The sequence below is a fragment of the Pyrus communis genome, chromosome 1 (assembly GCF_963583255.1).
Source record: "Pyrus communis chromosome 1, drPyrComm1.1, whole genome shotgun sequence".
Lineage (NCBI taxonomy): Eukaryota > Viridiplantae > Streptophyta > Magnoliopsida > Rosales > Rosaceae > Pyrus > Pyrus communis.
The window spans coordinates 8,001,836-8,024,667 of record NC_084803.1 but is presented as its reverse complement, the minus strand read 5'-3'; the positions used below and the strand labels follow the sequence as shown (position 1 = coordinate 8,024,667).

Here is a 22,832-nt window from a genome sequence, read left to right as displayed (position 1 = left end):
AATAAAATTACTTGATCTTTTCATAAAACTAGCCTCTTTGCACGCACTAACGTGCGTGCGAGAGGCATTTTTGCATCACGGCGCTACGCGCCCCAAAAATGTGTTGTTTTAGATATTCTTATATTTCTTAAGTGATTATTTTATAAATTGTGTTTGTGTCCATCACAACAATTTCTTATTATTTTCAATTTTTTATTATGTTCAATCATCTAACTTAGTCTTTTTGCACCTGCCCATTGTACCAAAAAATGAAATTTATGAATTGTACACTAACCAATCCACCCTTTTTTTTTTTTTTTTGCATGCTAATTATTATGGTGTCTTTTTTTTTTTTTTTTTGGCTGATAGAATTTGATTTCACGAAATGAGCTATGCTTGATCATTATTATGACTTTGGTAATTAAGTTACTCAGTCTAGTTAGAATTTTGTTATCTCCATCAGTACCATTTTACCCTTATATATTGTACAGAAGAAGATCAAGAGTTAGGTTCCTTAAACTCTCATATAAAAAATAAAAAAATATGCTTAATTATTTAATGTTGTATAGAAAATATGAAATGATCAATATATTTTGTAACATGAGGATTAGTGGCTGTATTAAAAGGGTGCACAACAACATTTTTTTATTATGGTGGACAAAAAGGTATTATGGGCAATATTTGGCGTCATTCGAGCAGGTTGGCAGATCATTTGTTCAATGGTTGTGTGAATGGGATAATTGATGCAGTTAGAGGAATGAGTACATAATTATGGGTGTGCCATTTTGGGTTGGGACTGAGATGTTCAACATTAGAGCATGGGTCAGGCTACGTAGTTCCAATTGCTTGAATTGAAGAAAGGTTGATGAGATAATGGTGTTACCATACAATCATCACATCATTCCAAAGTGATAATGGTGTTATCGCATGCCATATTGTCATATTGCCACATTTGTTGAATAATTTAGGAGCATATATTCCATACAATTTGCACATATGTGAGTAATCTCTCATACATTTTTTACTATTTTTTCTTTAAAACATCAACGAATATAAAATGGGAAAACATATACTATTTATAAATAAAAAAATATGAAAATATGACATGTAATTTGATTTCTAAATACATATTGACAACACTTAATGTCCTTAAATCAAAATGTTTTAGATTCATAAGTTTTCAATCAAAGTTATAGGCTAGCTAGGGATGAACTCCTAATATATGAAGCAAAGCAAAATATGGACAACATGTACATATGTAAACATAGCGCCTATGTGTGAAATCAAAGCCATGCTTGCCACCCATTTGCTTGCACTTGATGCTTTAGATTTTCATGGTTAATCTGCAAGCAATGATGATAAAATAAGAAGTCTAACTATAATGCACAATCCTAACTATAAAGATTGTAAGCAACTTAACCTAAATACCTTTAAGTTTGACAATTTTCTCATGGCAATACTTTTACTCCAGTTACTTGTAGAATACTGAAAGATAAATATATTTGTCAAGTTTGAGGTAACAAATTGTAACCATATTTACAAAATTAAATAATAAGAAATATTACCTTAATCTTGTACTTCAACCTTTGTACTTTGACAAAAAATGCAATTTTATTTATATTTGAAAATTGAATGCAATTTGAATTTATAGTATACTTTTGTATGAAAATAAGAGAAGACTTACCGTATTTAGAAAAGTTGTTTGGCCACTGTTAATCTTTTTTCTGCATCCATAAATTGTTTTATTTTATTTTATAATTTGAGATAATTAATTTGTAGAATGATATAGAGAATGCCATTAAAAATAAATAGGTAAGAAATGGTGTTGTACCTTATTTGTTGGACTTTATTCCAAATACGTATGATCTGAGGAGTTGTTGAAGGTTTTAATTCTTCCACAGCCTTTTTCATGCGCCACCTATATATTGAAGGTATATATAATGTTAGATTTCTTGTAACAAATTTGTATATAATTTAGGATACATATTGCTCATGCTTCTTTTTTTTCCACTCTTTGAGAATCAGTTGGCTTAGATCAGTACTGATAAATTATTCATTGCTGGTGTTTACAAGGCGTTGCCACCACTGTTCAATACAGTTCATGAACAAACTAGCATGAAGCCACCGGCTTGGATGGGCACTCAAACATTCCGGCTTGGATGGGCTACACATAATGCCACATAATTAAAGTGATATATTTAGGGTTAAGTTTAAGCATACTTTATAATTACTTATAAAATCGAAGTTTAAGGGGAGTGTATTCAATTGAGAATATGAGAGACTTTAATGAATTTATAAATCTATGGATTTTTATGGAGTTTAATTGATTTGTAGATATTTTATATAAAATTTTGATTAAATTCCCTCGAAATCTCATGGGGAGAGATGAGATTTGTGGATACTTAAAATACACTACGAAATATTTCCAATTCCCTCTAATTCCTCAACTTTCTCAACTTCTTTAAAATTAATTTCTAATTGAATACACCTGAAATGTTATAAACTTCTTTAAAATCCTAATTGAATACACCCGAATTTCTAAGAATTTTAATAAACTATCTTAAATACACCTTGAATTTTAGAAAATCACTTAAAATTCTAATTCAATACCCTTAGATTCATTAAAAGAATTAAAATCCCTTAAAATTCTAATTAAATACACTCCCTTAATCTCAGACTTTAAATACAAGATAAACGCTTTTAACTACTTAAATTACAAAACACATGAATAACCAATTTGATGCATACCCAAAATGTGTCGCTTGACCGTTGACGTATGTGTCGCTCACATTTCACAATATATCAAACCGATAACATTCACAAACACGCGCATAAACAATAGGCCATAGACCTGTAACTCATAGCCCAACTTACAAATGAAAATTTATAAGGCCCAAACATTTTCGGCGGGAAGAAGAGAAAACCGAGAAACGCGGCTGAGATCGTGGTCCTACCTGGACTATAGTCCCCATTGGAGGACAATAAGAGAAGGAAAAAATGGTAATTCCTCGAGGAACGAGCCGTTAAAGGTTGACACGGTTTTTGGGACCCAACACTGGCCTTTTTGAATTTCTACACCTCCGCAGCAGAACTTTTCATGATTTTTATCTATTTGCAGATTGACCAGTGTACCCTTCTTATTAATTGTATTTTTATGGGTGTTACTGTTACGAACAATATGACGATTAGAGATTGAATTTGAAATATAGTAAGTTGAAGAAAAACGTTATACTCACTAATATAAATGTACCAGTTTAATTTGACCGTAATATATAATTTATGTGATTACATATATTATTACAACCTAACTATTGGTTATATTAAAATTTTCCACCATACTAAAAAGCCACAAAATACATATTGAGCACTCTTCACATGAAATATAAAATAGATTTAAGGGAATTATAACGAAAAATATACGGTACTATTCATTTTAATAAAAAATCACATTTTTACACTAAAAAGTCAATCCTGATACTATTCATTTTGTCATTTATTTTGTGTTTATTATTAAAACTCAAAGTTTTCAAACCATTTTCTTTAGTTTCTTTAGGTTTAAAATACCAAAACCTTAACTACTCTTTCCCATATAATCACCAACAAGAGAACTTTGAAGAGGGTATTTCTGTAAAAATACTTGTTCGGCGCAAAACCAAAAGCGACAACGACATACTGATTAACTGGGGGATGAAAGTATACAGCATTTCCCTCCTCCTCCTACCCTTCTCCACTGCCTCTCTCTCACACTCTGTGACTTCTCAGCATGTTAAATTACGGTTCTCTTCCCTCCTCTCTGCTTCTCCTTCTGCTCATTTTTCTCTTCCTCTCTTCTCCAACTTTCGTTTTCTTCTCTAATGGGGACTCAAACTTTCCACCCTTCCAATCACCACCAACTTCAGGTACTCACTTTACTTCACTTCTCCATGCATTTCCTCATTTGGGTTCTTCGTTTCTTTGATATCATGCACGTTTCTGTGATTTGTGTTCATAGTTCATTCACCCAAAAAAAAACATTGAAACTTTTGAAATCTTTACTTCTTGCCTTCTAGGGTGGTAGTACATTGTCCACGGTTATCTGTGAGGATTTGTAGTGTAGTCCAACGTCGGAAAGTTGAAAATCTCTTTGCTCCCTTGTTGTTAATTAGTTTGGGGTAGAACCGCAACGTTTTATGTGTTATCACAACAGATTGACTGACGTGTGAAGTCCAACAGCTACATGTTTCATCCAATATGTTGTGCTGTATTTGGCATAATTGTTGTCACACACACGTGAGGAGTTTGTGGAGTGTGTGGAGTCATTGCCCACACCAAAATTCTTAATTGAATTTTTCCAAATTTTCAAAGCAACAGATCAAAAGGCAAATATCTTTTCCCTTCCATTTTCCTTTATTTTTACTGATTTCTTTTACTTTTAGGGTGGGATTTTGATGGAAAATATGAAGTGGGGTATCAATGGGGGACTGGGAGGTTCCTTATGGAGGGAGTCGAGGGACCCTTCGGTGCACCGGTTGAACGCTCATCGATTGTGTTAGCTGCACAGAGAACACAGAGGAAAGACCCTCTCAATGGGTTCAAGAGGTACACAGGAGGCTGGAATATCAGTGATCATCATTACTGGGCTGTAAGTTCATCTCGCTTTTTCAACAACTTTGCTTTTTTGCTTTTGTCTTTTCTTCTTCTAAATTTATGTCTTTTATTATGATAAGGGTGCTTTTGATATCAGGGAGAAAGTTACTCCATTGTTGTTTTGTAGTTAAAACAAGAGATCGAAATTTACTTGAGTGAAATTGCTAGAATTTGGCAATATTTGTCAGCACTTAAAACACCAATTTGTAATAATTTCAACACCGTGAACTGATTTTATGATATTGTGTAGTACTTCAGGGTAAATGGTACAAAAATGTTGTATTACTCACTAGGTCATATATGAATGTGTTTTTAATGTTTTAATCGCAATACTTGATATCAAAATTCAAGGGCGAGCGACCATGAATATTGTTCACGAGGTGACCAAGAGATGACATACAATGCCGGTAATTGACGATTACAAAATTTCAAACATCTTTTAGTTCGTCTTTGAGGTCTTGGTCTCATTCTCACTGTAATATGCATATGGATGATGGTCAATCGTTCTGTCTGGTTTGTGACAAAGTAAGTTTTCCAGCGATCTTTGAGTGACTCATTCTGTCGGTTTTGTTTGTAAAACTTTGTTTGCAAAAATTTTGTTTCTTCAAATTTTTCTCTGAATTTATGTTATCGATCATCACTTAATAACACTTTCATTTGTGTTTAGTCTGAAATGTCTTTGTAAGTTCGTATACACATTCTTTATCTAATATTTTCCTCGAATGCAGTCGGTGGGTTTTACTGCAGTTCCCCTTTTTGCCATTGCTGCAATCTGGTTCCTGGGTTTTGGCTTGAGCTTGCTGATCATCTCCGTCTGCTACTTTTGCTGTCAAAGGCAGACTTATGGCTATTCTCGGACAGCCTATGCTCTTTCTCTTATATTCCTTGTGCTCTTCACCATTGCAACAATGTACCTCCCTCTCTCTCTACAAATATATACATATGTATAAATCATATGTGTGTGTTTGTGTGTATTTTTGACTTCATGTTCAGTTGCACTTGTTTAAAAACTGTGTGCTATTTTGTGATTACAGCATCGGATGTGTTGTGTTATACACTGGTCAACAGAGGTTTCACAGTAGCACAACAAGTACTTTGGAGTATGTTGTACATCAGGCAGATATTACAGTCGTACAATTGAGGAATGCATCGGATTATCTTGCTTCGGCCAAGCAGCTTGGAGTTGATCAAGTTTATTTACCTGCTAACGTTCAAACTGATATCGATCAAATCGGAGGAAAGATTAATTCTTCTGCTAATACCCTTGCCGAGAAAACCGTGGAGAATTCAAAGGACATACGAGATCTCTTAGATTCAATGTAGATAAAAACCTTTCCCTTTCTTTTTACCATTTTACGTGTTCCATATCTTTTGAAACCTTATCGGATCTTAATGTACGTGCAGGAGGTTGGCGCTTATCATAAGTGCTGCCATTCTGCTTGTCTTAACATTTCTGGGATTGTGTAAGTTGCTTGATATCCTCATGACGCTATACTCTGGTTTCCTAAACATCTTACTTTGTGGTACTTATTCTTTTCTCTTTCGCAACATATCCGTCCAGTATTTTCACTTTTCGGGATGCAGTTGCTTGTGTACATGTGAGTTAGTTCCAACAATACCTCGTTTCTCTCTTTCTGTCATTTCTTTCTTTAGAGCTGTGTAAATTTGCGCTAAACGTTTGCTTGTTTCTTTACTCACCAAAGAATTATATCTTAACTGTTGCAGCCTGGTAATCGCAGCATGGATACTTGTGACGGGAACATTTATTTTGTGTGGCACGTTCCTTCTTCTACATAAGTAAGTCTTGTGATTACTTCCAGTTAAAAGTTCTTTCTTCTTCGACTTTGTCTTTAAAAAATGTTATTAGTTTTTAGATTGAATGGTTTCGGTTTTGTTTCCTAAAAGAAATGCTTGGTTCCTTGTTTCGCCAAATATTCGCCCACAACTGATCTTTTTCATCTGGTATTAACTATTAAGTAATAGGTATCGTCAATCTGTACCTAGAACTAACTATTTCTTCCCTTTGACATACTAGTGTGGCTGCAGATACTTGTGTTGCAATGGATGAATGGGTCCAAAACCCCGCCGCACATACAGCTTTAGATGATATACTGCCCTGTGTAGACAGTGCAACCGCCCAAGAAACCTTGCTGCGAAACAAAGAAGTCACCTTGCAACTGGTCGACTTGATCAACGAGGTCATCACCAACGTCTCTAACTTAAATTTCGCCCCCGCCTTTGTGCCAATGTACTTCAATCAATCTGGTCCCTTGGTGCCAACCCTCTGCAACCCATTTTTTCCTGACTTGACCGATCGAGTTTGCACTGCAGGCGAAGTAAACTTGAACAATGCAACAGAGGTACCGAACTCTGCTGCATTAGTGCATAAAATACTCGATGGATAAAGTTTTCGAGGACATTAGTTTTACGGCTACATTCATAGACCAATTTAGCTAACCTCAAACACTTTCGCTCAAATTTTTGTAGGTATGGGGAAAATATGTCTGCCAGGTTTCACCAAACGGGATTTGCACCACAGCGGGGCGTTTGACCCCAACTTTCTACAGCCAGATGAGTACCGGAGTAAGTCTGTGCAACGGCTTGTATAATTATGCCCCTATACTGGTTCAACTGCAAGACTGCACGTTTGCTAGGGAAACTTTTAGTGACGTTTACCGGGATCATTGTCCCGGCCTAAGCCGGTACAGTAGATGGATCTACATTGGGTTGGTGATTGTTTCTACCTCGGTCATGCTCTCACTCCTCTTCTGGGTGATATATGGGAGGGAGCGGCGCCACCGCATTTATACGAAAGAGGTGATGGCTGAATCCGCTCAAGGTACTGGAGGAGAAAAGGATCTTGGTGAAATTTCGGAGCATTGATTCCACTGCTTAATTGTGTAACAGTGCAAATGGATTCTTTTTGGTTTGAAACTTTCTGCATATTGAACGTTAGATTTGTCTTTATGCTTCTTGTTAGGCTGGTTTGGGGTTGCTTAAATTTTTTTTGAAAGTAGCTACTTCAAAAAGTTGGGGTCTTTTTAGTTGTGTTTGGTAAATGAAATTTTTTTCAAAATCATGGGTCCAAAACAGCAGAAAGCAGAACCAACTCTACATATGCTTCTAAAAAAAACGTTTATTTTTCCTTTGAAGGCAAGTGAACACTGCTGGTTAATGAAACTTTTATATTGACAATCTTACACCATCATTTTTTGTTGTTGCTAAAAATACTTTCTATCACTATAATTTACCAAATACTTACTTTTTCACTATTTATTTTTACATACCAGTAAAAACAGTTTTAGAAAAAAGCAAAGCAATCTCAAATTTATGCAATTTGCATTTCTTTCATTTTTGATAAAATAATCCAATTCCTTCAAGGCCGACTAGTATTTGGGCTCAACTTCCCGCCTGAGTTTATGAAGAAAATGTTCTGGTCCTCTTGAATTATGAACCTGGAGTTCTACAAGCATTCAAAAATTTGGTGGTCACTACACCCAACACCCAAAAGAAAAGGTGAAAAAAAAATTTCAAATTTTATTTTTACAAGCATGTTTTCTTACTTGGAATGGAAAAAATCACGAATGAAAATTATTCGGAAATGAAACCTAGTTCAGGTATGAGATATATCTCATCGACTATGGCATACCTAAAAAATCACGAATGAAAATTATTCGGAAATGAAACCTAGTTCAGGTATGAGATATATCTCATCGACTATGGCATACCTAATTTAACGTGCGATCCACTTACTTTTTCATTCCTTGTATTCTACTAAAAACAAGATGTTGTGTTCCTCGAGGAGAAAATCTAGTGAAAAAATGCATGTGGTTCTTTAGAAAACTGAGGCATTTCCCAGCTGTAAGCTTCAAATGGTCACCCGCACAGCAGCCATCCATGTGCTCAGTTGAAAGTTTCTCAACAAATTTCGACATTATTTGTAGCTCCAACATGTGGAGGGGATAGAGTTTCAAATTAAAAAAATAAAAATAAAATAGTAGTGTCTTGGAGGAAAGACAGCAGCCTAATCAAGATTAGTGGAATTAAAATATGATTTTAGAAGCAGCTTAACCACTTTCAGATGCAAAACCTTCTCTCTAATCTCAATGTTGATTTGACCTAATCAGCAAGTGGAGATTAAGGCAGTCTTTTTTCGGGGACCAATTATTGATACAACAAGGTTATTGTTTTATTTCTTTTTATTTTCCACAATTTATATTAAGTATCTTATGCTTAAAGGTGAAATAATGCCAATGAGTCTTCTATCAACAAGAGTAATGTTTTTATTTTAATCAATGAAATACTGTTGTGTTGTTTTCACTGCATTAGTAAATAATTTTAAAGTTTTGAAAATTCTTGGTTTGGTTGCAAACAAAGTGGTTAGGTTTCTTTATCTTGGGATGTTACTTGCTTAGGGTTGCCTTCAGTCATTTCCTTGTCCTTCAAATTTGAAACATGGAGGGTGGCCTTCATACATTATATTATGAGTCACTGCCACATATAAAATTGAAAATATTAACACCAATTCATCTTTGGACTAGGATCATCTCCCTTCCTCATTCCATCCCCTTCCATCTCTTTCTCTTACGTTCTCTATTTTGTCTTTCTCTTTCTATAAAAAAAAAAATTAATATAAAATGTTAACATGGACTTAACTATGACTGTTCAAATAGGAGGGGTGGGAAGGGGAGGGAAAAAAAGAGATGATAGAATCCTACTCCATTCATCCTTTCTGGTTTTGAATTGAGTAATCACAACAATACAATGTTCGCTTTTTAGTTAAAAGTGGTATTTGAAATTGGCATAACTCCTCGCTTTAGTCTTTAAGATATAAAATCGATAGAAGTGGTCTCCCTAAGTTTGTCCATCGTCAATTTTGTCACATCATTTTTGGGCCATTATTTATTAAATTAAGGGTAATTTTGTTATTTTAATCTTTATTTAACAGAGATTTTTCACATAAGGTTCAAAATGATTGACAGTGGACAAACTCAAGAATCACTTTTATCGATTTCAAATCTCAAAGATCAAAGTGAAGAGTTATATCAATTTCAAAGAATATTTTGACTAACATTCATACAATAGTTGTTGCCACCACGATATTTTTCCTTCTTAATATTTTAAAATGTTCAAAGTTCAAATCAATCGTTTATACGTGTTGGTTGTAAAATTGAAAAGGGTGACGTATTGTTTGTTTCTTTCACTTCACCTATTACACAATTTGGCTGGCGTGCCTCCTTTGCCAGCCTTGTAAACCTCAATTGACCCATACCAATCACAAAGGATCCTTATTTCTTATGAGAACTGTTATTAGCAATTTACAAAATTTCATTCTACACTCCAAATTTTCTGTATTTAGAAAGAAAAATACACTCGTTAGGAATGTAGAATGAGATTTTTAAAGTGTCAATGATACTTTCCTTTCCTCTTCCTCAAACAATTGACTACGAACGATTTGACATTTGAGTATTTATTAATTCAATTAAATTGCAAGAAAGACTTGATGTGATGGTGATAATGAAACATCTTATTCTATTATATACCACCAAAATATCTAAGCTAATGTTACAAAGTTTTTCTTATTCTATTAAGTTTTTCTTATTTGAGTATTTAAGATGTTACAAAACATCTTATTCTATTAAGAATCAATGTCGTACGAAACAAGGCATCTAATTAAGAATGTTATTCATATTATGAACTAACAGAGGAAGAAAAACGCAGTTTAACTCCTCACAAGTAAATGTTGTTTAAATATGATAAATGTTTGTTGCTTAAAGGTTAGGACATGAATGCAATCGTCAATCTTGGCAGTGGGTGTAACAACATCGGCTAAAGAAAACGTACTCTCCCTTATAAATTTGAATTTAAAAAAGGGCTGCTTTCTTTTTCATCTAGAACCCAATCACACAACCCAAATAAGAATATCTTAAACAACTTACAGCTTGCCTATGCAATAATTACAAATAAAGCTTGCTTTATTTTAATCATTTTTGTTTTTTAATAAGCTCACAAACTTATCTATGAAGTGCAATAAGTGACAATATAAAGAGCTCAAGATAAGCATCAAGTCAAGATTTTTTAGTCGAAATGGTTTTTGAGATTGACGCAATCCTTACTTTGGTTTTTAAAATTTGAAATCGATAGAAGTGATCATTGAGTTCATCCACAGTCAATCATTTTGGTCATTTCAGAAAAAAAATCTCTTTAATTAAGCACCACATTGACAAAATATATTCTCAATTTTTGTCAAATCATTTTGGCTCGTTATTTATTAAATTGAGAATATTTTGTCATTTTGACCCTTATTCAACATAGTTTTTTCACGGAATGGCCAAAACAATTGACAATGGACAAACTCATGAACCACTTTTATCGATTTTAAATATCAAATACCAAAGTGAAAAGTTATGTCAATATCACGATCATTTTAGCCGTTGCCACAAGTTAATTAGCCTATGCACAAGAACTATTATTTAAATTGTTTTTCCCTCCTCACTCTGATCCACATTTATAAATGCCAAGTGATTTATTTAGTACGTACTACATATGCCGGTCAAATCTATTCATTTGGAAGGAGGCAAAAAACTAGGTCTAATAGATTGGACCATGGTTAAATAATACCTCCGTTCTTCATACCCAGTCAGATATTAATAAAATAGTTAATTAGCAAAAGATAAAATTATTTTCAATTTGTTGAATCTTTCTCACCTCTAATCAAATTATTAAGCTTTGACCTTTTTTTTTATTTTTTATAATACATATTGTTTTATATAAAAGTGATGTTTTACTTCAACAGTTAAACTAGCCTTAATTACTGGAAGATATATTTTCATTTGGATAATGTTAAAGAAACTATATTTTGTAGATCATATGATGTAACGGTTGATGGTTGAATTCTTTCATTAAATCGTTAAAAATAGAATTCAACCATCAATCGTCATTTTGTGTGATTTGCAAAATATAATTTCCCTAGTATTTTCCTTTGTGGTTGCAGCATAAAAGTATTACATTCAAGCGGATATGGTCACACTTGGACCTGAATAAAGTTATTTTTATCCTTAAGGGTCATGTTTTAATGAGAGATTTTCAAGTCATAACAGATTGAGATTAAGCTTACTAAGGAATGCATACTAAATGCTTATATGAGAGATTACAATTTTCCTGATACGAGCTTTATAAAGACGTGCCTGCAAGAGGATTTACTAAATCCCTCCGATTAATATATTGTAACTTATTTCTTAATAGTATGATCCAAATCTCTTAAATTTGAAAATTCATCGTCCAAACATAACGTAAAGAAAACTGGGCTTTCAATATTGAATCCACGTGTAATGGCCTAACTTGCAAGTGGGATAAAAGTATTTAGCGGCAAAATTAGGTCCCTAATGCTTTAGCTATGGTTGGATATGGTTGAGGCAGTGACTGAGTTGGTGGAGCGTTACATCCTGAGCACATGCTCCAAGTTTCAAGTGCGTCAAAAGTTATTTATTAAAAATAAAAAATTTATTATCTTTAGGTGAAAAACGTAAAATTCAAAATTATTACAATAATTGAAATAAAATAAGAGTTTTGAATTCAAGACGTATATGTTAAGAGTTGACGAAGATTTTGTTTCTACCATTAATTTTACGGAATTGGATCCTCTCGGAGACAATGCCTCGGGATCCTACTGACCGGACAACATGAGCTGTTGAATTTTGATCCAACGGCTACAATTATTATAACTGTAGAAGGACCGCCCCTGTTTGTAGCCGTTCGATCAAAATCCAACGGCCCATGTTGTCCGGTCAGTAGGATCCCGAAGCATTGCCTCAGAGAGGATCCAATTCCTGATTTTACGTTTTGCTAGCTGTTACTTTAAGTTGCAAGTTTCAGGAAAGCTTGAAGCATGTTCAACTCGAATCTTCGTATAAAACCAAGCAAGTTCAATTAAAAGTTTAAAACGTGTGAATGAAATCGGCAAAGAGTGCGTAGTCGAATCCTCTTATTCTTTTGCGCCCTCCTTCAAGCTTAAGAATTATTCACCAATTTGAATTGGTCGTCTAAGAATTCAATATGTTGTACTCACCTGGAAATTGGACTTCTTCTAGCGGGTGTAACCGTTTTTGTAACCGAGATTATGGACTTCATATCCGTAAAACAACCGTTATTTATTTATTGAATTTAACAAATCAAATGAGAATCAAAGAAAATAATTGAATCATATGATGTTGTAAGCCTATGGATGTTCAACTAGTATGAAAAGTATTGTTTGAATACATTAACAATAACTCGGTCATAAAAAATTGAACAATACTTTGGTCTCACACCACAAATTTGGCCCAATTTTCATAGTTTTGAATTTGATCAAACTCCTAAATTATTATAATCATTTTTTTTAACAAACAATATTATTTATACTATGAAGGAAATGAGGAACTGAGTCTCACAATGGGCTAGGAATATTCTGGTTCAAATTCACTTTTGACGATAATAAAACCTAACACCTCTCACTTATAAATAAAGAGGAATACACTAGACCGTAATTTACTCATTCTTTAGATACATATCAGCATGTGGTTTGACATTCATAAACATTAGTTTATATATATTTTTTTTGTATTTATCTCCCTTCACGTCCAAATTCTCTCTAGTGTATGTCTTAATTCACCAGATATATAAAGGGAACAGTATGATTTTTTTTTTCTCATAATCTTCCTACGTTTCTATTTGAACGATCACGGTTAAGCCTATAAAAGAATTCTTAACTTTGGTTTTTTTTTTTTCTTTCTTGATTCTTCGAGTGAATACGAAGATTTGCATTTTTCCTAGACAAAGATAAGAACAATAAAAATTAAGGATTAAAAGTGATTAAGAATTCCACTAATTTGAGCAACCAAGTGCCCACTCGCCTAAAAAAAATTAAATTCAACGTAAAAGAACCAACTCCATTATTAGTACCCTGAACCATCCTGCCCCATTTTTAGAATCCGGAACCTTTTGTGAGGATTCCGAAGATTTAATAATCATATTCGTCTATCGTACATTCTACTGTTAGAAATTATTTTAAATATTTTGATTTAAAATTAAATAGAAGGAGTATCTAACAAAAAGCTAATCATACAATATCTAATAAACTGACATAATTTACGAATCTCTAAGATCATCGACAAAAAAATCTGAAGAGAATCCCGTTTGCTATTTTTTGCCTCCATACCAAAATTCCTAAAAAATAAATAAACAACCCAACCTACCAGTCTACTTATTTTAAAAAGGTTAAACAATATAACTGTATAAATTTTTATTAATAAAATAGTGAAAAAGCAATAAACTAGGGACCTAGGAGAGTAAAGCCCAAAAGTGTGGGGTTAGTTAAGGGATTACACGCCGAACAAGCCAATGGCAATACGTAATTAAGAGAAGATTACGGGGCCTCTCGTACTTTCAAACGCAAGCGTTTCCATTGAGTTTATACGTGGCCTGCTCTGGAGTGGCCCCGGCAGAAGCTGAACAAGCGGCTCCAACTTTCGTCCTCTTCGGCCAGTCCCCATCACTCCAGCCGTTGGATAAGATTCCCATTGTCAGAAAACCCACCAATCCTGTAAACCGGGATTCCCAAATAACCCCCAGATATCCTTCTAATTACCACCCGCCCTCCCCCTTCCTGATCTATAAAACCGGCACTTGAGACTCGATAGGTTTGCCAAATCCAACGCCCTAGGGGCCTTTAGGTAAAAAAGACTCTCTCTCTCTCTCGTTTCTCTCTCCTCTCATCACTTACTTTCTCTCTCTACTCTCTCCAATGGCGACCGCATCTTATTCATCGAGAGCGAGAACCCGGTCCAATGGAAGCGGACCGGTCCTCCGCTCGCTCTCACCTTCTGGGAGGTTCTACACGGCTTCCAATCGCGCGATCTCGTCATCCGCATCAGGTTTCGCTTCTTCGACAAGCTCCAGCTTCTCGTCTCCGGCCTCCGCCTTCTTCCAACACCACCAGGACCACCACTACTACAATCAGCAGATCCACAACCACCACCACCACCGATCGGCGTCTCCGACGCGTGTCAATCTCTACACCTCCTCCTCTCCGTCTCCGTCCGTCCGGTTCTCCATCGACCACCGATCCATCTCTCCCAACCATCATTCGAACCGATCCATCGCCGTTTCGAAGAAAACCGGACCGATTTCGATGCCAAAGAAGACCTGTATGTGCTCCCCGACGTCGCATCCGGGATCATTTCGCTGCAGCCTCCACAAGAACCAGGGCGGGAGTCAAAACACCGGATCTTTCCCGTCGAACAGGTTGAATATGCGCAGATCCGCTATGACGAACTCGCTGGTTCGAATCGGTGGAGTCGAAGGCGAGTGGGTGAAGCGAGCCTTGACCGCCCTGATTCGGCCTTGCGCTCACCAGCAGCGGCGGAGAGCTGGGTTTCAGCCGCGGCCGAGCCGGCTCTCCGTCATGTCCACCGCCCAGGACTAGAGGCGAGTTACGATTCACATCGATCTCTCTGATTTTTGTTTTACAGAGTGACAGAACAGACACAGGTTGGTTATTTTCGGCCATTTCTCTCTTTTTCCCCTTTGAACCCGGCAAGTCGAACTCGGAGCGCACAGTGATCCGATCCGACCAGATACATCCGATGGCCCAGATGAGTCGCCTCAACCAACTCGGACGAGTTATGAAGCGGCGGCGCCGAGTCAAGCCTGCGAGTTTTGCACTTTTGGGGATGCACGGAACGGAACCGGCGTCAAGTGAAGAAACCCTATGAAAGAGAAACTCCATATTTGTAATGAATTGCTATGGAAAATTGGAAGGACAGTTGTTGGAGTATCTAATCTAATCCCACAATTAATCCCCCTAATTAAAATCTGATTAAGGACTAATTAACTACCAGTTCAAACCATTAGTGACACGGCAGTTGAGTTCAATCCATTTGTGTTTGCAGCGTTTGGGGTGTTCCGTTATGTTTGCCGTCTGTCGTCCGTCACCGTTCCGTTCAGTGCGTTCGCGTTGTCCGATACGTGCGTTCCGTCCGTTCAGTCCGTCGTATTGGTATACCAGGTAGCGTTTGGTTCCGTTGAAGGTATATTCTTTTGAATTATTTGATTATTTATTCGTTAATTTATTATTCTAATTATTTACTCGTTAATTTATTTTCTCTGACTTTTGTTCCTTGTAGCTTTCGTGGTTTGTTGCCAGGTGTGAAGGTATTGGCTGATAATGTTCGTGGGAGATAACTTAAAAAAATTTATTACTTAAAAATTTGAACATGACTTTTGGAACTGAATATTGGAGTTGGCGCCTCCAATTTGACGAACTGAACCTTCTTAGGAACTGAATATATTATTATAACCAAATAAGTTAAAAGAAATAAAATTGAGGTAAAAATAGAAAATGATTGGATTTAAGGATTGAAAAATAAAAGTTTAATGTTAACATGAAAACACCAAGGAAGCCGTTATTCAGACTTGAAACATTATTTAAATTTCAAAACACGAAGGTTATTGAGACGAAGAATGATGTTACTAATGTGCTTTTATAAAAAAATTAAAAATAGGTATAAAAAAAAGCAGAGTTTAAAAAAAAGTGTTTGATAAACATTTAAAAACAGTTTATTTTCACAGTTTTAAGTGAAAAAAATTTGAAACACAGCAATACTAAATTAACCCTGAGACTCAAAATATTATTTAGAAAAATGCAATGTATTATCTTTTGAATTGTGAGATTAAGATCAAACTTTGAATTGTGAGATTAAGATCGAACGGTAGGTTAGATTATAATTATTTTGGACCGTCGGGTTTAAGAGAAGGGGAGTAAAAGCCAAAGAGCGTGACCTGGTCCCCATTTATATTCCTTAACGTTTAATCTGGCGCCAAGCGTGATAGGTGCCGTGATGGGGAAAATTTTAAAATAAAATAAAATAATAATAATAAAAATAAAAGGACCAATAATAAAGGAAGGAAAAAGAAAAAAGGAAAAAGCTAGATGGAATTGAGTTGGAGCCTGTAGGTGGTGGACCAGAAATTTGTAGATGGAAAGCTGACGGAGCTTTGGAGATGCTTGGAGAAGCATCTACAAAGTTCAAACTTTAATTCGAGGTGGTTGTTGTGAGGTCCATTGTTCTTTGTTTCTTTGTTACATATTTACATAGAATTGCTTGGTGTGCAAGTGGCATCCACGATCCAACGTCCTTGAAGAACAAGGAAAGGAAGGATAATGATATGTTTTCTTGCATCGAACGCATGCGGGCTCACTCTCTTGATGTCTAGGTTTGAGGTGGATGTGTGCTGACGCTTTGAATCATTGCTCATTGGATTGCACGCTTCCAAAATTGTCTAAACCGTTGAATAAACATAATTTCGCTTATAAATACGAGAGTATTTCTAAATTTCATCGAGCGTAAGATGTAAGAGACTAGCAGTTCGACTAATCAAAATCATTTTCTAGCATCTAAATTTTGAGTTCGATTTCACTCTTCTTGATATGTTTTACACTACTAAAAGAAAGAAAGAAAGAAAGGAAAAAAAAAACTCCTAGTTCAATATTCTACCAATCAACTGTACAATAACACACACAATTTACGTACATGTTGTCCCACTTATTCTTTCTGCACTTGTTGAGAAGAAGATCAAAGCGAAGTAATATATTAATTTTTTTTTTTTCATAAATATATATATCTTTTTTTTGAAAAAACAAGGTGAAATAATAAAAATTAAATTGACATGAACACGACATCATGTAATTGACATGCCTTTTGACTGAATCACCCTATGATATTGGTCACCATCCTAATTGGATGTTGGGAATCATATTTGTTAGCTTTGTAATATTTTGCATGTTAAAAAAAAAAAAAAAAATATATATATATATATATATATATATATAGAGAGATAACCTTTGGACTTCATCAACCCAAAAATCCTTTGATTAGGTCACCTGGTCAGGTACCCCAAAATCCTTTTATTAGGTCACTTGGTAGGGGCCGTATCCGCATAAGGAAGCGCAGAGAACCAAACCCTACCAAGTGACCTAATAAAAGGATTTTGGGGTACCTGACCAGGTGACCTAATCAAAGGATTTTTGGGTTGATGAAGTCCAAAGGTTGTCACCTCACAGTACATTGTCCTCGAGGATTAAATTTGAATGATGGTCGACATATAATCTTTCAAATTTTCCATGCATTTCTAGTTTGAGGTGCCATTAGAGACTGTCTCTCAAATGGTGTCCAATACATGTATATTTTGAGTAAAATGAAGCAACACGATCGCAAATGTCCCATAAACGAAAGGTTCTTGTTTGATTTTCAATTATACTTCTTCTAAGAAAAGTTGAGAGTGGATCATCACCGGATCCTCTTTGTGAGGATTCTCGCCAAATCTTCTTTGTGAGTGTGGATGCAAATTCTTCCTCCTTTATCTTGGACAAAATTGCATCTACAAAACAAATAACACCTTAGGTTAAGGCCAAGAGCCTCATGTGCCCATGATGAATTGGGGAGGGGAGCTTTGGGCGAAGAACCTCTGATGCCAAAATTAGAATTTTGAAGGAAAAATGTTTAGAGAATTTTGAGAATTTAGCAAGAGAATTGGCATTGAGTTTTGGAGAGAATGAGGTAGTATTTATAGGGGTGTGGCCGGCCCCTTTAGGAGGAGGAGGAAGACCGGCCACTTGGTTGGTATTTTGGGTGAGGTTCATGATTTGTAGCTAATTAGGAATAATTGAATAATAAATCAATTAATTAGTTAATTAATAGAATAATTTCCTAATTGATTAGCTAATTAATATAATAAAAGAGAAATGATTTGGGAGTTACCTTGTGTAGAGGATTTGATGAGGATGGATGAAACATGTTTTGAATTATTACCTATTTTGGGCACTTTTGACTTGGTTGAGGGATGATTGCCCACTACTCGCGCGTAGGAATCCCGGTGTGCCTCGAGGGTAATTTTGTCCTTTTATCCAAAAGTCCACGTGTCGCCTTGTGATTATTTTTGGCTCCACAAATTCCCCCACACCTGTTGGGCTGCTCGCAGGAAAGGGCAGTAGGTGTTGAGATATCTAGCCTTGATGCGAATTCTCAAGTGGACTTGGAATTAGATTTTTCTAGGAAAGGGAAATAAATCACCTCCAAAGCCTATTTAAGCCTGCCTTAAGTAGGGGATTAAATCAACTTCAGAGGGCAATTATTTATCCCTACAAGAAAGAGAGAAAACTAGAGGATATTTGTTCCCCCTCTCCTAGCATTCTTCTTTGCTTGCCCGTGCAAAAAACCGTCTTCCATTGATTTCTTTGTCTTCTTCGTGCCGCATCAATGTAAGAAAACTTAATTCTCCTTATCTTCTTCTTGGGTGATGTTGCCGCGGGGCAGCCGTTGGGGTGATGCGGCACGTCGGCTGGCCGTGGCATGGGCTGCTTGCCGAAAATAAGGACACTGCTTGAGTTTGATTTCTCAGCTGCTGCAGATGAGCAGTCGAATAAGTGAACTGTTGAGTGCAAAGTGGCTGCTGCCCCATGACTATTCACTGCCTAGTTGGTTTTCAAGCATTCGATCTTTTGAGCTATGTGGCCTTCTTGCACTGGAAAGCTTACCCAGATGGGTGTCGAGGAATTAGTTTACCCTATAGCACTGGAGAACAATTGGTTTACCTTCTCGCACTAGAGAGTTTACCCATATGGGTGTCGGGGAATTAATTTACCCTCTTGCACTGGAGAGCTAATAGTTTACCCTCTCGCACTGGAGAGCTATTAGTTTACCCTTTCGCACTGGAGAGCTATTAATTTACCCTTTCGCATTGAAGAGCTATTAGTTTACCCTCCCGCACTGGAGAGCTTGGAAGTCGCTCAGGTGACACTAAATCACCGTCCTCCGCTCCAGCGCCATCCACCAAGTCTCCACCGTCCTCTCCATCTTCTTCACCTAAGTCTGCATCATCATCAACGACCCAATCGGCGTCAGCCGGTTCACATCATCCAAGAGTGACTCATCAGCTTCCGGAAATTAGTCCACCAGTCCAGCTGCATCCCCCAAGTCTGCGACTAGTCCCTCTCCTTCGCCCTCCAGCTTCAAGAAGCCCATCAAGGCTCGAACACCCCAAGCCTCGGCCAAGGCTCCCTCTAAATCTAATTAGAATCAAAATCCAGAAAGAAAAAGGGATATCCATGTGATCACCATATGGTCCGAGATCCCGAACTGTGAGTAATAGCCTCTAACATTATGGGGTCTGCAGAATAGGCTCATCTAGTTATTACTTAGTAGAACCAATAAATTACATAGTCGTTTTGTTGGCCTGACCATACACATAAAAAAACTGCAGGGATCGTTTTTGATGAACATTGTATTTTTCTGATAGAAACTCTCTTCTACAAAGCCCAACACGTAGTTCGTCAAATTTGAAGGAAAAATAAACACGATAAGTTGGCATTATTTTGAAATGTAAGCACAAAAAACAACTGTTATCGGTGTACAATTTGTATGACAAATCTGATACAGTAAACTTTCCTCATACAGCCATGTAAAGGAAGAAAATGATTTTTTAATTGAATATATCTTATGCAACCAAAAAAATAATAATAAGGGAACAACCCTGTTTCTCTTAATGGGCAGTCTCCGGCAATGCCAAATTCAAATTTTGAAAAACATGGAGTTGACAGTTGGGTTGCGATCAGGCAAATACCTAGTACTGTTTCTTAAGGAGCTCTGTCAAAGGGCTGGGTATCATTGTAACAAACATCCCAAACAGCTTCCATGGCGTCCTTTGCAGCTGCTTCTGAGCAATGCGGATTACAAATGACTGATTTCATAACTCTTCGTCTCACACAATCCTGCAAATGTCAAATCAAGAATCCAATGAAAAGATACAGTTAGCCTACAAACAATAAACTAGAGCATATGATAATACTTAAGGCAATTGAAGAACAGCTAAGAATATGGGAGATTTTCTCCATCTCCAGTTTATTTCAACCAATTACCACGATTCATTAAAACCCCTATTTTTTACTTGACAGTGAGACAATCAAAGAACAAGAGAAATCAAATGACTTTGCATTCGGTATAAATCCAAACTTTGTTATATATGAAAAGGGCTGTTTCCCCCTTCCTACAACCGTAGGTCTTTGGCATTCATCTTTCCAAATCAAATTAAGGTAAAAGACTAGTTCGCTTTGTATGCAAAGCAAGTATCCAGAAGAGTATATCTTTAATTTTTATTTAAATTGAAGCCAAAATAACTCACTTGTTCATGACCTCGAATCTTTACAAAACCCCGCAACAATTCCCTTTTATAGTGGCAGTCACCACTTAGATGGGCAGCACGAATCTGTTCCAGAATGACGGTATGTAAATACTTGTGAAAAAAATAAATAAACTTGAGGTTTGAAGATTACACTGTCCAGTACAAGAAAAAGATTCAGTTGCTATATCAACGCACACCTCACTGCAAGCATGATGAGCACAATTAGCCCAGTCCAAGTTTTTAGCACGACAATCGTCAAAAGCGTGAATTAACTCGTGTATCACTACTTGGTTGACATCGTCTTGCATTGTCATGTGGTTACTACACACCAGTATCTAGTACAAATGCAGACATAGAGAACAGATAAATATATCAGATTCAGAACAAGCTCATCCCGCAAACATTTACTATTCCGAACTGTAACAGAATTCTTCTACAAAGAATCAATTGACCGAGATAACTGAATGGCAAGAAACTATGTTCCGCCACTCAGTTCACTCGAAGATTGAAACTTTCGAAACACAATGTTCATTCGAAGTAGTAATGTGCAGATTCTATTGCATTTGCTAAATTCCAATTGCAAAATGAAGTTTGCTGAAATCTGTAATCAGAGCTTTTCAAGTAAACAAATAGAAACGAAGAGAAATAGCGATTGAATTGTACCCCTTCGCCGCGAATATAACCGCCAGCAATCTGCTTATTGCAATTAATGGCCTTGATGAACCTGTCCCCAATCCCACACCCAGACTGCTCCAAATGCTTCAACAGAAATTTCACCATAGGAGCTGTCGAAGAGGAAACAGATCAAATCAAATTCAATAACCGACATATCAAATCAAATTCAATAACCGACAGGGACAGCATGTTTGGTTGCAGATAACAAACCGAAATCAAAGATAAACCCTGGAAGACCTAAAACCCTAAACCCTGAGCAGACATTAGAATTCATGAAATTAATTTGTTTGAAGGAAAATAAAAGGCGAGGGAAAGTAGGAGCGTACTCCGGAGGCTCCTTTGGATCATGGTTTGGCATTCCTCCAACTTCTTGCCGCCGTTGACGGCGGAGGAGAAGCTTGTGGATCCGGGTTCCGGTCCGGATTCAGCCGCCATTGATTGTGTGAATTGAGTTTAAAATTGTTTCTATCTGGCAGAGGAGCAAAGAGAAGGTGTTAGTCGGGTCATCCGGTTTGGATTTGAATAAAAGGTTTGGGTCCTGGGCTTGTGGGTTTATCTGGCCCACGTTCACCGCGTTAGACATTGCGCTCACCAGCAGCGGCGGAGAGCTGGGATTCAACCACTGCCGAGCTGGCTCTCCGTCATGTCCACCGCCCACGACTAGCGGCGAGTTACGATTCACATCGATCTCTTTGATTTTTGTTTTACAGAGTGACACAACAGACACATGTTGGTTATTTTCGGCCATTTCTCTCTTTTTCCGATCTTTGAACCCGGCGAGTCGAACTCGGAGCCGCACATCGCGGCGGCAACTAATCTGATCCGACCAGATCCTTCCGATGGCCCAGATGAGTCGGCTCAACCAACTCGGACGAGTTATGAAGCTAGCAGTTCAATCCATTAGTGACACGGCAGTTGAGTTGAATCCATGTGTTTGCCGAGTTTGGGGTGTTCCGTTATGTTTGCCGTCTCCGTCCGTCACCGTTCCGTTCAGTGCGTTGTTCTCCTCGTGTGCGTCAGTTCAGTCCGTCTTTTGGCTTACAGGTTGCGTTTGTTTCCGTTCAAGCTATATTCTTTTGAAATATTTGATTATTTATTCCTTAGTTTATTTTGAGAAGAGTTATTGACATTCTAAAAATCTTATTTTATATTTTTTATATGTATTTTTCTTTCTAAATATATAAAATTTAGAGTGTAGAATGAGAATTTTGAAGTACCAATAACAATTCCTATTTATTTTTCTCTAATTATTCCTGTTAATTTATTTTTTCTAACTTTTGTTCCTTTTAGCTTTCGTGGTTTAGTGCAGGTGTGAAGGTATTGACTAATAATTTTCG

The 22,832-nt window shown here is 36.5% G+C and overlaps 3 protein-coding genes across 4 annotated transcripts; 2 read left to right on the top strand and 1 right to left on the bottom strand.

Annotated features, from left to right (window-relative positions):
* The first annotated feature begins 3,526 nt into the window (after window positions 1–3,526).
* On the top strand, window positions 3,527–7,577 carry LOC137712779 (uncharacterized). Its single transcript, XM_068451944.1, has 9 exons — window positions 3,527–3,878; window positions 4,395–4,600; window positions 5,334–5,515; window positions 5,640–5,924; window positions 6,010–6,068; window positions 6,167–6,203; window positions 6,331–6,402; window positions 6,641–6,965; window positions 7,093–7,577. Exons 1-9 carry the CDS (start codon window positions 3,743–3,745, stop codon window positions 7,486–7,488), a joined length of 1,698 nt encoding a protein of 565 aa, XP_068308045.1. The 5' UTR covers window positions 3,527–3,742; the 3' UTR covers window positions 7,489–7,577.
* A 6,723-nt stretch (window positions 7,578–14,300) lies between these two features.
* Window positions 14,301–15,418, top strand: LOC137739000 (uncharacterized). The gene has a single exon (XM_068478477.1). The coding sequence runs from the start codon at window positions 14,387–14,389 to the stop codon at window positions 15,065–15,067; it is 681 nt and encodes a 226-aa protein (XP_068334578.1). The 5' UTR covers window positions 14,301–14,386; the 3' UTR covers window positions 15,068–15,418.
* Window positions 15,419–20,003: 4,585 nt separating this feature from the next.
* LOC137716211 (mitochondrial inner membrane protease ATP23-like) lies at window positions 20,004–22,594 on the bottom strand. Of its 2 annotated transcripts, XM_068455637.1 has the most exons (6): window positions 22,088–22,594; window positions 21,822–21,964; window positions 21,484–21,605; window positions 21,018–21,155; window positions 20,821–20,904; window positions 20,004–20,410 (listed from the first exon to the last, which is right to left on the bottom strand). In XM_068455637.1, exons 2-6 carry the CDS (start codon window positions 21,928–21,930, stop codon window positions 20,276–20,278), a joined length of 588 nt encoding a protein of 195 aa, XP_068311738.1. In that variant the 5' UTR covers window positions 21,931–21,964; window positions 22,088–22,594; the 3' UTR covers window positions 20,004–20,275. The 2 variants fall into 2 exon arrangements, with proteins under 2 accessions (XP_068311738.1, XP_068311730.1); XM_068455629.1 differs by having other exon boundaries at window positions 21,822–22,594.
* Between the last annotated feature and the right edge of the window lie 238 nt (window positions 22,595–22,832).